The sequence below is a fragment of the Oratosquilla oratoria genome, chromosome 27, assembly GCF_046742065.1.
Source record: "Oratosquilla oratoria isolate Oo_2021 chromosome 27, ASM4674206v1, whole genome shotgun sequence".
Classification (NCBI taxonomy): Eukaryota; Metazoa; Arthropoda; class Malacostraca; order Stomatopoda; family Squillidae; genus Oratosquilla; species Oratosquilla oratoria.
In genome coordinates, this window is record NC_134803.1 from 51,438,045 (window position 1) to 51,453,033 (window position 14,989).

Consider the following 14,989-nt stretch of genomic DNA (forward strand, 5'->3'; position numbering starts at 1 on the left):
TATCTAGAAATACTAAATAAAAATGAGCATAAATCCCTCACATATTTAGCCTCTACAAGATTATTTTTAGATCAATTTTCAAACGTTGTGGGGCAGCAAAGGTTGTTGCTCCGTAGCTTGTCTGGCGGTCATTGGCAACGACGTCTTGGGCGACGACGACTTCAAAACAAATGAACAAAGAGTTGCGAGACATCATCCCAATTTGAACAAAATGTCTTTGTCCACGGATAATTTGTTTTTTTATTCTATTTTTTATTTATTTATTTTTCTATCTTGTGTTTTCTTCCCAGATGTTCGTTGTGTTAAATGAGTTGGCATTATGTATTGTAAACTCGACTTAGACCGTTATAGTGTCAAGTGTGGTAGGCGGATTTAGTCTCTGTTTGTTCGTGCATGCCAAAACGTGTGTGTGTGCGTGTGTATTCACCATGGTCTTGGATCACGTGTTGGACTCGTGATCGACAGCTATTTCCCTCCCGGAAGAGAGCTCAGTCATATATGACCGATCTATGGGTAATGCTGTGACCTTACACGCACACACACACCCAACTCCCCGCTCACGAGTTTGAGTAACGACTCGCAGCGCAGCGATACTGAAATCATTTCAGCCCTGGGCAGGATTCGAACCCGGACCGCTGTAGCAGCGGTTGCGAACGCTACCACATTGCCGTCGAGTCGTGTGTGTGTGTGTGTGTGTGTGTGTGTGTGTGTGTCTGTGTCTGTGTCATTCACCATGGTCTTAGACCACGTGCTGAACTCATGAATAACAGCTTACCCTCTCGGATGATCGCTCAAGGAGGACAGTAACTGGTTTTTGGTATTAGTGAAACTTTTTCACACCGACAGCGTGACTTAATCTTTTCTCACTTAATTTCATTGTTCATTAATTTATTTGTGTGTGTGTGTGTGTATATATATATATATATATATATATATATATATATATATATATATATATAATGTGTGTGTGTATGTGTTTATTTAGATGTTAGAATCCCAGTTAACATAAAAGTGATTGAAGTATTTCAAGAGACGCAATCTTTTCATATACTTTATACAACCTTTTATCTATTTGTTTATTTTATTTTTTACAACTGTGTCGTAGAAACCAGTAAGCCCAGAATCCTCGATTCATTCATTTCTGAACCTGAATTGCGTATTTCAAATCAGGCCGTTTCATAGTGTATGTGTATGTGTAATGACGATAATGACAACAACAACAATAATAATAATAATAATAATAATAATAATAATAATAGTAATAATAATAATAACCGGCTTATTGAGTTAACCATAGACATATACTGACAGTATACAGTTGGTGTACATTTTAGAAATAAATTGAGTGCATAATGTGCAAGGCGTTGTTGTTCACAGACGATGGTGTGTGTGTGTGTGTGCGCGCGCACGCGCGTGTACAGGTTCACAATAGCTATGTACAAAGATAACCCATATGCTAGCGAGACGAATAAAATCGCCTGACGTCACCCCGATGCCGGGAGGTGGGGGGAGGTAGGGAGAGTACGAGGAAGGGGGAGAGGGGGGATGGTTGTTTAATTTGACGTTCCCGGGGGCATCGTTTTGTTTACTCGTTCTCCCCCCTTCCCCCCCTTCCCCCTCCCCCCTCTGTTGTTAGACTTGAAGTGGCCCCGTAACTGTACCAGCACAGTAGCAGTAACAGCAGGCAGTCTCCTCCTCCTCCTCCTCCTCCTACTCCTACTTCGGCGCCTCATCTTCTTCCTTCTCATCATCTCCTTTCTCCTTCATCTCTTCTTCTTTCTCTTCTCCTCCCCTCCTCTTCCTCCTTACCTTCTCTCCTCTTCCTCCTCACCTCCCCTCCTCTCCCTTCCCCTCCTCACCTCCACTCCCTCCTCCCCTCCTCTTCATCCTCCCCTCCTCTTCCTCCTCCCCTCCCCTTCCTCCTCCTCTCCCGTCCTCCTCCTCTCCCGTCCTCCTCCTCTCCCGTCCTCCTCCTCCTCCCCTTCCCTCATCTTCCTTCTCCTCTCTTCTTCCTCCTCCTCCTCCTATTCTTCCTCCTCTATTCCTCCTCCCCCTTTTACTCCTCCTCTGTTCCTCCACCCCCTTTTACTCCTCCTCATTTCCCTTCTCCTCCTCCCCTCGTCGTCCTCCTTTTCCTTCTATTCCTTCTCCCCGTCCTCCATCTCCTCTCCCTTCTCCTCTTCCTCCTCCTCTTCCTCCTCCTCCTACTCCTCCTCTTCCTCCTCCAGTGTCAGAGTACATGAAGAACGTCGCTGTATTTTTACCAGTGAAGTGGTGGGAGGGAGGGGGAGGGGGGGATTGCCAGGCACCTCGCTCCTGCTGCTGTCAGGAATGTACAGTATGTAGTAGTGATAGAGCCCTCCATATGGTTGGCTGTCACGCGCTCTAGGGTCCTTTTTTTATACATACAATTTTTTTTTTTCGATTTTTCTTCCTCCTCTTTTTTCGATTTTTCTTCTTCCTTTTCGTCTTCTTCATCACCATCTTCTTCTTCTTCTTCCTCTTCATCATCTTATTATTATTATTATTATTATCATTATTCAGGGATTTTCTTCGACCCCCGACCCCACTTTGTGTGTGTGTGCGCGCGCGCGCGCGATTAGTCCCCTCCTCCCCCAGGTACCGTGACGCATTGTATAGCTTGTTAGATCAAACGCCGCCCTGCGATTTTATTCATTAGCTAAAAGTCTGACCTCGGCCTGGACAAGGTCATTGGCCCGATCGGACTGAGGAGGAGGAGGAGGAGCAGGGAGGAGGAGGAGGAGGAGGATGTCGACCCTCCATCTTCTGGGAATTAGCCAAATTAGATACGAGAGTCATTTGTCAACGGATAGATAGTCACGGGGTCAGCATTGGAGAACGACATTTCAAGTTTAATATATCAGTTTGATTAATTACACTTTAAGTTCTTTTAAAACTACACATAATATGTAATAAAAATAATTTTGAAAAGTACAATACATACAAAAATAAATTCACGTAAAAAAGAAATGTGAAGCTATGTAGTGTAACTGTATTATGAAAGTCCTATCCTAACCTGAGAATAGACTTCTTTTATTTAGTCACATCTTCGCTGGTAACTAGTGTTAGCTTGCTGAGCTAATTGATCGTTGCTTGTATCTTGTCATAGGCAAGATTTGCGCATTGTCTACGGAGTCGTTAGATGTGGCAAAGCTTTTGTATGTGGTCGCCGAAACAGGCGCATGATACATGCAGATTATTTAAAATCAAGAGTACAATTTGGTTTATATATATATATATATATATATATATATATATATATATATATATATATATATATATATATATATATATATATATATATATATATATATATATATATGAATGCACACGAGAAACGCATTGATGCCACATAACGCACATTGCACGAGCAGATGCATGGACATGTCGACAGTGTTGCCAAGTGTACAAAGCTTCCATCATACGCTTGTATAGTGTTGAGATGTCGACAGTGGCTGCATCCAGCGACTTCCATTTGCATTTCAAGGAGCATGAAGTTGTTGCTAATAAAAATGTATAGAAATATATTATTTGTGTAATCAGTTGTAAAGCTAGTAATATTTATATCTTAAAGCTAGTAATAGTTATATCTTAGACCATTTGTTGACACGATTTTTTTCCTATGTAATTTGCATATATATATATATATATATATATATATATTGTAATTATTATATATTTATTATAACTTAACGTAAACTATAACAAATATATAATTCTAAATTCATTATGAAAATAATGTTAATGATAGATTAAGAGAGGATTTGAATTTGCCACGTGTTGATGTAATCATGACATCATATGTGTATATATATATATATATATATATATATATATATATATATATATTTGTGTATGTGTATATACACATATGTATATTTGTATACATTTATATATTCATGTTTGTATGTATTTTCATATTGTGAACGTGTGTGTCAGTCGCCAAGATTTTGGATCACGTGCTGGTCTCTTGGTCGACAGCCGTTACCCTTTCGGATGAGAGCTCAATAGATCGTGTGGCCCTTTCTTTGGGTAATGCTGTGACTTGACACACACACGCACACAGTGTCCTTGCTAAAGGGATACGGTAACGGCTGGCAGTATTTTGACGCTTTTCAAGACCTTGGCCATGCTTGATCTCGGTTCTGATGAGTAGGCATGGCGAGACGCTATCTTTTACAGCAAGCCGTTTCTATGTGTGTGTGTGTGCGCGAGCGCGCGCACGTTGCTGTCATTGATGCTTCTTATTCATCATCACTGTACATGACATGACGTTTTTATTTTAATTTTATTTTATTTTATTTATTTTTATTTAATTATTATTTATTTTTATTTAATTATTATTATCATTATTATTATTTTTTTTACCAACAAGAAGTTCCCACCAAAACAAAATGACTAAATGCCCTCTCTCTCTCTCTCCCCCTCGACAGGCAGCATCATGAGTGTGGAACGGCGCGGTACGAAGGCCCTGGAGCTGTGGGCGCGGCGGGCCACCGATGGCTACCCGGGGGTCAGCGTCACCAACATGACCACCTCGTGGCGTGACGGCCTCGCCTTCTGTGCCCTCATCCACCACTTCAGACCCGACCTCATGTGAGTGTTCTAGGGCAGGGAATGCTCTCTCTCTCTCTCTCTCTCTCTCTCTCTTTCTACATTTCTTTCTCTCCCATGAAATTTCAGTCTTGTGCTCTTTTGCAGCACCATTGTATATTATTCGAAAGAATGACATTATGTGCATGCTTAGAACCATGTTTTGTCGATAATTGCATATTCTGTAATCATAATTTTCTGTTTCTTGAATTCCAACCATGAAATTACCTTCCTTGTCCTTTTCCTTACAGAGATTTCCAAGGGCTGAAGGCGGAGGAGGCTCTGGAGAACAATGCACAGGCCTTCCGCATCGCAGAGCAACAGTTGGGTATCCCAGCTCTTCTCGATGCGGAGGACATGGTCGAGGCAAGTGTCCCCGACCGCCTGTCCATTCTGACATACGTGTCACAGTTCTACCAGACCTTTGCCGCACAGGGCCTCACCTCCCCCTCACGGAGGGCAGCCGCACCTGACTCCCGCCCCTCCAAGCCTGCCCCGCCCCCAGCCAGCCAACCTAGGGCCCTCGGGAAACAGGACTCAAAGACAGATAAGGTATGCATGTTGTCCTGTGGGACAGGAGTAAGAGAAGGTAGAGGTCAACACTACAGTTATTAAATCGGCTGGGGATCAGACCTTGCGTTGTCTGCTGGTAGGCAAGTACTTGCTCACAAACACCCAATGAGCAAATAAGTGTTTACACATTCCTTATATAAATTAGTATGCATGCATATGGAGAGTTATGAATATATATTAATTCATGGGGATACAATAGACCCTTAATAACTCAGCATCTGGTGATTCAGAATTTGCAATGATTTGACACTTGTCCAAATGGTGAAATAAATTTCAGTTGTTTAGGATCATCCTTGAAAAAAAATATCAGAATATCTGGTGTAATGTTGATTTTTTTAAAGGAGATATATTATCTGTAATTCATTGATTGTGCTCAATATTGAAAGCACTTTTACTGTGTGCCAGAGTTTTTCCACATATTTCTTACTTTTTAGGTTGCTGACAATTTAGATTTTTTTTTTTTCTTTCTTAATCCGAAATATGTAATTTTTTTCATATGTATTTTTGTAGGCATAGGTGTAAGTCTTCATGTGGCATCATGGTTATGTTCCTGAAATCCACAAGTTTAAATGAAATGATGTTACAAGAAGCTCTTCCATGAGCCATTATTATAACAAGTGCTTGTTTAGTGTATCCAGGTTTTTACAGTCCATAGTTCAAATATTAATGGCATTGAGACTGCTGGATGAGTTGATGTATTAATATCCATTAGTTTGTGGCTTGACAATCATGATGAGAGTGAGTAAAAATGTCAACATGCTGTAGCTCAGTTGGTAAGAAAGGTCAGACTGTTGGATGAGTCAAGTTGTTGATGTCAAACAATTTTTGATGTAGTTATAGCAAGTGTCTCGTCAAATGGAAGTTTCCCTGAGACAAGATCTCCATGGTGAAGTCTTCTGGTCATGAAAAGGTAGGCTTTTTCCATGTAGTGGTGAAGCTTAGACAGCGTATTACAGAGAGCCAGGGTGGAACCAACATGAAGTTGAGTTTGGAATCTAGACCTTGCAAATTGCCACAATGGAATTGTTCTATAGCAGAGCACTGGATTCAGGCACCATGAGGACCTGGAGCTTGTGGCTGAGCACATGATGATGATATTGTATATATATATGCATACATACATATACCAAAAGGCCCTGTCCCCCTTATAAGGGGGTGGCTGAATCAAGGCATAGACCCACCTTTCGTCTATCCCACACCCATCCAAAACCCATTTGGTGTCCATTTTCTCTTGACCCCTTGTGGAAGAAGAGTCATCTCTGCCCCTGTGCCCATTGCTCATGTAAGAGCCAATGCAGCAAGACATAGCACCTCCACAGCAGAGCCTGACAGCTGAACATGGTACCCCCTCTGCTTCATTATATGGCATTGTTACCCCCTTCATCCACTTGAGAATTTACAGAGCAAACAAAAAGAAATCTTGTGAGACTGTGTCAGTTTCTGACCCATTCATAACCACTCGCCACTCACACACCTCCATCTTGCCCTCTCCTTGCCCTGCTTGACAGTCATTCTTCTCACACCCAGTGCCTGTTCATCCCATCTAGCCACCTCATTCTTGGTCTTCCCTGCAAGTTTACTCCATCCTTCATTTCCTGATGTATCTTTATTGATGAATTCTATCATGGACACCTTTTCCCCATTTGTGAATTATTGTTTAGGAGAAAAAAAAATTATTTTACATTTCCTAGCAAGTTTCCACACTATCCCAGATCTGGTTGCTGGTTTCATGTTCCTGAATTACTAACTGACTCTAAGTTAAGAATGGAAGAAGTCTTCATAAATGGGTCAACTTGACCTTGGATAATGAACTAAAGTGTCAAATCAGGGGTGAAGAGTGAGAACAGGAATGTTATATCAAGAGATATAGAAATGGAACTGAAGGAAGTATATAAGCTATTGGGAACATTAGACACAAAGAAAGCTCCAGGGCCTGGTAGAATCTCAAACTGGATACTTATGGAGTGTAGAGGAAAACTGGCAGACAAGAATTTTGTCTTCTTCTCAAACACTATTCACTTCTGTTTTCCACACATTCTTTGCTAGCCCTTCCATCTTCATTCTTTTTCTATGCCCAAATCACCACCACACTATAACCTGCCCTATGTAACAGTTCCTTTTGAGGCTAGGTATGGTCAATTGGAGAGTGGGAGACGGTCCCCTATGAGTGTTCCTTTCCTATATACAGTAAACCCTCTATATAACGGATGATATGGGGATAGGAGTCTGTCGTTACATCCATAGATCCGTTATAACCAAGGTTCAGTTATATCCAATGTAAATACTGGACAGATCCATTATATCCCGTAATTCGTCCGGTATTAAAAATTAATAGAGCTTGTGTCAGGATTAGAAATGGAGAGAGTGAGTGGTTTGAGGTAAAGGTGGGACTTCGTCAGGGATGTGTTATGTCACCCTGGCTGTTCAACTTATACATGGATGGGGTGGTGCGAGAGGTGAATGCAAGGGTAGTGGGTCAGGGATTGGAGATGGTTAAGGAAAATGGAGAAAAGTAGGAGGTGAGCCAGCTGTTGTTTGCGGACGACACTGCGCTTGTGGCAGGATTGGAGGAGGGATTGAGGAAATTGGTGACAGAGTTTGGGAGAGTGTGTGATAGAAGAAAGCTGAAGATAAATGTGGGTAAAAGTAAGGTGATGAGATGTACAAGGGGTGAAAGTGGCAGTAATCTGGAAGTGAGCATTAAGGGAGAGCAACTGGAGGAAGTTGGTAGGTTTAGATATTTGGGTGCAAATGTGGCAGGAAAGGTGGAGTGAAGGTGGAGGTAAAATGTAGATTGAGAGAAGCGAGTAAATGCCTTGGTGGATTAAAAAGTGTAATGAGGAATAGAAATTTGGGAATGGATGCTAAGAGGAGACTGTATGAAGGAGTGATTGTGCCAACAGCACTGTATGGAGCAGAAACATGGAACATAAGACAGGAAGAGAGAAGGAACTTGAATGTGTTTGAGATGAAGTGTCTGAGAAGTATGATGGGGGTTACTAGGCTAGATAAAATGAGAAATGAGGAGGTGAGGAAATCAGGGGTGGAAAGGGAGCTGGGAGATAGGGTTGATGAAAGAGTATTAGGATGGTTTGGACACATGGAAAGAATGAGTGAAGAAAGACTAGTAAAGGAGGTATGGAAGGCAGATGTGGAGGGAGTGAACATGAGGGGACGTCCTAGGATGAGATGGATGGATGGGGTGAAGGGGGCTTTGGGGAAGAGGGAAATGTCTGTTGAGGAAGGACGGGAGAGGACAGAAGACAGGGGTGAATGGAGAATGGTTGTATATGGAAAATGTTGTGATGCATGAGGTGGAATGGACGGGGGAATGGGGGGTGAGGTAGTGTGTGTGAGCAAAAAGTTTGACGCAGCCCGAAGGGATTTCTCCCTGTCCTCTCCTTTATATGGGGAGACGGAGAGGGAGGGTCGCCGATTTAATGAAGCGGCCTTGCTGTGGATGTGCTGTGTCCTGCGACACTGCTTCTGACCCAGGGCAGTGGACAGGGTGCAGGGATGACCCGTCATCTAGGAGGTGCTAAGATGGGAGGGAGGGTGGAGGGGTGTGGAGTGTTTGCGGGGATGGAATGGGTGGGAATGATTTTATGCCTTGTCCTTTTTGGCTACCTCCCTGGTAAGGGGGAAAAAGCCTTGGTATATGTATGTATGTATGTAGAAATTACAGTAAACCCTTGATATAACAGGGGTCTGTCATTATATCTGAAGATCCGTTATATCCGAGGATCCCTCACTAAACCGGATAAAAATCCATTATAGCAAGGGTTTTTGCGGTCATTTCTTTTTTTTTTCCCCAATATATCCAGTATATCGAGATCCATTATATTGAGGGTTTACTGTACTACAATTACATAAATACCCATTCTCTGCTTCTTCACCATATTTCCCACACTATCACTCATGTAATTTATAATATTTCTCAAATACTTCATGTCAAAAACATTTAGTCTCCTTCTGCCTCCATTATATTTAAAGCCTCCACTTCACACAGCATTGTGGGTACAATGACTCCAAATAACCTTCATATTGCATTCATCCCCAAATACCTGTTTGTCATAACTTTTTTCATTCTGACCAAACTCTTATTTGCTACTTTTACCACGTGATTCATAGCCTTATCCAATCTTCCATTCACTACTACATGTGATCCCAAATGTAAAACTCTCCACTTCATCAAACCTCCCACCTTTCTCACTCACATACCACTATCATCTCTCCTTGTACATCTCCTTTTATCTGCATTCACTTATATTTTTCTTCTTGCTTACACCCTTCCAATTTCAGCCACCAGCTGCTTGACTCTTTCTTTTGAATCAGTTACATGCACAGTGTCATCCACAAATAACAACTGGCTCACTTCCCATGTCCTTCATCTTCATCCATGAACTCCAGACCTCTACCTAACATTCTTGTGTTAACAACCATGGCAACATCACACAACCCTGATACTACCCCACATTCACCTCAGACCATCCACTCTCCATTCCCAACCCTCACACATACCTATACAAGTTCACAAAATATCTTTACTGAGTGACCTGTAGGTTCATCATGTGGCTGAGGCCAGTTGTCCTACGGCCTTGGGTGTCCCACGGCCTTGGGTGTCCCACAAAAGAGAACTTGGATAGTGGATCAGTTGATTGTATTTTTTGAGTGTGAGGCAGTGGAATGACACAGCTGTATGGTCTGAACATCTGTGACTTCACAGTAGAGACAGGTGTTTTTGTGTTCATATTCTCTCAGTGTTGGATGGTGACTAGAGTAAATGTAGGCAGGAGTGGTGCTTGTGTGCCTTTGGTTTTTGTTTTTTTTCGGAGGGGCGTGCACGTTTTAATATTTAGTTGTCTGGTCTTTTGTGCAGTGTTTGTTTAGTGGTCAGTGTTTCTGTGTTTTTCTAGGGATATATTCTTGGGGAATAGGGTTTAGTTTCAGTATATCTGTGATTAGAATACTGCAAGAAAATTGTGTTCTGCAGAATATTGTTGTGTAATGAGGTGTGATAGTTGTGAAAGTTCAAGAGCTCTTATCTAAAATTGTGTTCCTATTATTTTTCTAGTTTATTCAGTAGGTAGAACTTTGGTTTTACTGTGTATGGGGTCAGTGGTTGTTGTTTTGGATAGTTCTTCAACTAACAGGATGCAGCCAGAAAACAATACCCACAGCATACCTTCAGCATACTACTCACACACCTTGCTAGTGTAGAGGTTAATGTTGGGGGCTTGCAACATTGCAAACCTGAGATCAACCCCTGTATACAAAAATACATGCACATATCACAAAGCAAAGACTGCTAATACTGCCTTAAATCAAATGCCTCCCAACATAAACATAGTGCAAACCTGAGATCAACCCCTGTATACAAAAATACATGCACATATCACAAAGCAAAGACTGCTAATACTGCCTTAAATCAAATGCCTTCCAACATAAACATAGAAGACATTTATAAGGTGTCTTCTATGACACTTGCTTGCCTCTATATGGTTTGGGTTATCATTCTGCACCAAAACAATACCTACTTAGAATAGGCCTGGCAACAAACACAATGCCCCCAAATGTAGTTATAAAATAGTTTTTCAGTATGTTATTATACATTGCCCAGCAGTTGCCCATTTTAACTAGTACTACAAAAAAAATTCCCAGAGTAAACTATGAGCTAATCTGGTGGATATGGCTCAGTTCCTAAGGGCCACAGGTGTTCTGTGAGACAGATTCAAGGCAATGGACAGAATATTTTGAAGTTTATCCCATTTTTCTTTGTTGACATTCTTAATCATAGAGAACCAGGGTATAGATGCATAAGATTATGTAGTGAATATGAAGTACTTTTATGATATAATGGGGCTCTCTTTCTCTTGTCTCAGATTTGTGTCTACGAATGTTTTAAGTATATACATATACCAAAGGCTCTTTCCCCCTTACAGGAAGGGTAGTCAAAAAACAAAGGCATAAAATCTATTTCCACCCATTCCATCTCCACCTATTCACCCTCCTCCCTCTTATCTTGGCTCCTCCAGGATGATGGATCATCCCTGCATCTCGCCCACTGCCTTGGGTCAGAAGCAGTGTAGCCAGACACAGCACATCCATAGCAAGGTCACTTCATTTAATCGGCAACCCCCCCTCCATCCCCTCATGCAAAAAAAAAAAAAAAAAAAAAAAAAAAAAAAAGGAGAAATCCCTTTGGGCTGCATCAAATTATTATTCACTTATACTCCTTCACCCCCCCATCCCCACCCACTCCCTTCTATGCATCACATTATCATCCATACACAACTATTCTCCATTCACCCCTGTCTTCTGTCTTCTCCCTTCCTTCCTCAACAGACATTACCCTCTTTCTCAATGCCCCTTTTACCCCATCCATCTCATCCTTGGTCACCCCCTCATGTTCACTCCTTCTACCTCTGCCATCCACACTTCTTTTACTAATCTTTCTTCATTCATTCTTTCCATGTGTCCAGATCATCCCAAACATCCCAATACTCTTTCATCAGCCCTATCTCCCAACTCCCTTTCCATCCCAGTTATCCTCCTCACCTTCTCATTTCTCACTCCGTCCCATCTAGTAACCCCTGTCATACTTCTCAGGCACCTCATCTCAAACACATTCAAACTCCTCTCTTCCTCTCTTATGTTCCATGTTTCTGCCCCATACAGTGCTGTTGGCACAATCACTCCTTCAAACAATCTCCTCTTAGCATCCATTCCCAAATGTCTATTTTTCATTACACTTTTTAATCCCCCAGGCATTTACTTGCTTCTCTCAATCTACATTCTACCTCCACCACTACTCCTCCCTTTCCTGCTACATTCGCACCCAAGCATCTAAAACTATCCATTTCCTCCAGTCTCTCTCCCTTAATACTCACTTCCAGTCTGCTGCCCCTCTCTCCCCTTGTACATCTCATCACCTTACTTTTACCCACATTTATCTTCAACTTCTCCTTTTGCACACCTTCCCGAACTCTGTCAATAACTTCCTCAATCCCTCCTCTGCTACAAGCACAGTGTCGTCAGCAAACAACAACTGGCTTATCTTTCACTTTTCTCCATTTTCTTTAACCATCTCCAATCCCTGACCCATTACCCTTGCATTTACCTCTTGCACCACCCTATCCATGTATAAATTGAACAGCCAAGGTGACATAACAGATCCCTAGGGAAGTCCCACCATTACCTCAAACCACTCACTCTCTCCATTTCCGATTCTAACACAGGCTCTACTACTCTCATAAGAACTCTTGACTGCTCTTAACAGCTTTCCTCCCATCCCATATATCTGCAATACCTCCCACAATGTTTTAAGTACACTTATTTATTTATCTATTTATTTATTTATTTATTTTATTTTTTGTAGCCTTCCCTGCAGTATTCCCTAGATAGTGAATGAATTTCTTGTGTATCCTATCAAACTTCAAGGATGATGGTGGTCTTTGTTCAGTGGTAGTTAATATCCCACTCAAGAGTAACCTGATAAATTTATCTGCATTACCACTGGGGTTCCTGTTGGATACCAAAGTGGTGTGCACTTGAAGTGTATATGATTTGTAAGGTGAATCATATTAAGCAACTGCTGGAGGACAAGGTATTAAAGCACATCTGTTTATCTGCACAATAAATATATGCAATAAATCACATCTGTATATAGACATGCATATATTTAGCATTAAGATAATACTGATGTTACTTTGTATTTATATGGGAAATGGGTATCAATATACTGAAAGCAGATGAATAGACTAGCTTCTCAGTATAATGTACAAAAAGGGTATTTGCTTCAGGTATTAGACAAGTATATATATCACTGCATTTTCTCTTTCATCTCTGTGTGTTTTAGGTTTTATTTTTTATTTTGTCTTTCTTTATTTTATTTATTTATTTTTACAAAACATAACATATCCCTAAAATAGCCAGTTCTTTACTTTTTGAAGTCTCTTTGCAAGTAGTTTTATGCATGATGTCTTGGCACAGTAATGCTAATTTGTTTGTTGCATCATTTTAAATACAACTGCCGGTTATCTAACCATTTAGTAACCAGATGTCAGATTTTATATGTGATTTGAATGTGTATTTAAACTCATTCTAGTTTAAGAAATAGAATTGGAAATTCTAGTGAATTGCAATTCATTTTCTTAGTCTAGTGTGTCCCTTTAACAAGGGAATTTTATGTTTTTCCTTTAATAGTTATGACCTGATGCTTTGGTGTGCAGTCAGAGCTAACAGTGGACGAGAGCAGCATCTAATGTTTCCCTTCCCTTCTTTTCTCTAGGACAATTTAGACCTCATGGGACTTTACAAGCCTGAAATATTTTGCTAAGGAGGTAAAGCGACCCACCAGTCCCACCTGTGCATGCAGTCTTCTCTCCGCACGAAACTATCCTGGGCTTGGCGCTTGGCTCATTAACCTGCTCCAGGAGGGGGGAATAGTAGGAATGGATGTAGGTGGAGGAGGATCAAGAGTAGAATGGAGATTGAGAGGGAGGAATTGATAATGGGTGACTTGGGAGAGGATACATCTAAGCCTTGATACCTTTGGGAGTCTTTTCTTGGGGCCACACTTGCAGAGATGCACAGGACTCGTAAGATATCTGACTCACAGGTTTCAAGTGCTGAAACACGCTCGCTTGTAACAAAAATATTGTTCCTCTTTTATCAGTTGTGATACTGTCATTGGTGCTCTTTGTAAATTGTGGTCCCAAGCTTGAGCATGAACTTCTTAATACAACTACAGTTGTCTTTCTTCAGGATGTCACGGTGATGCAGGCATTTTATGAATAACAGCCAACATAAAACTTGAGTGCATACATTTAACAGAACTTTTCCACTGGTTTTGGAGGCTCTCACTCATTTGGGTGACCTGTCTTTTTTTAGTATCTTTGAGAGAATAACAATGATTTTGTTGGTAAGTGTTCAATGACAGAATAGTCTTAATGTGGAAAAGCTCAGGTTCTGCATTTTACCTAACTGCATGTCTTCAAGACAGTACAGCCAGACTGAGAAATCACTATTCTCTATTGTTTATGGGCAGTCCAGGTACTCTCCAAGTACTCTTTAGTAATATGGATCTCACCATGTCTCTATTTTTTCTTTTCTTTTCTTTCATTTGTACTATAGACACTTGAATGTTCTATCCATTGAATGTGTATTTTGGTTTTAACTATGTCAGGCACCTGTTTACACTTAGTGATTTGGTGGATTAGAATCTTTTGGTGTTACTATGTCACTTGGTATACCCATGTAGCATTTTGTACTTCATTTCCATAATGTGCCCAAATATATTTATCTTACTTGAGCCATTTATGGGATACACATGGTGTATACATGTTACATAGTATAGTTTAGTGATGGTGTATGTTGTCATTTAGTTCTGTGGGCCTTGTACTAATGGAGTTTCATTAACAGCTTCATTTAGGTCTCATTCATGTTGAGGAAGGTAAATATGTGTCACTCCGCGTTCAAGAACCTTCATTTTAGTTTGATTCCTGTATAAGAACTCTCTTTTCCCATCTCCAGAAGTACAGTTGATTCTCATCATACACCAATTATTCATATGCACTTTAGTACACAGTTGGGAGAAAAGAACAATAATAAATGACTGGAAGTAAATAAACACCGGTATAGTATTTAGAATTTATCATGCAAGTGCAGTGTCACTACATGCCACACTCATGGAAGGGCATCATGAGGTCTTGGAAACAAATTGAAAATGCTTTAATGATAACAAAAAAACAGTTTTCTGAAGATTCGTCAACCCATGAAATAGCCTAAAAGAAGCCATAGT

General features: G+C 40.9%; 1 protein-coding gene across 4 annotated transcripts in view; it reads left to right on the plus strand.

Moving 5' to 3' along the window:
* Positions 1–14,989, plus strand: part of MICAL-like (protein) — a 63,374-nt gene that overhangs the window by 11,895 nt on the left and 36,490 nt on the right. For all 4 annotated transcript variants that reach the window (XM_076210690.1, XM_076210688.1, XM_076210687.1 and 1 more), the window contains exons 2-3: positions 4,455–4,617; positions 4,866–5,166. In XM_076210690.1, coding sequence (XP_076066805.1) covers positions 4,455–4,617; positions 4,866–5,166 — 464 coding nt within the window. The remainder of the gene's footprint in view (positions 1–4,454; positions 4,618–4,865; positions 5,167–14,989) is intronic.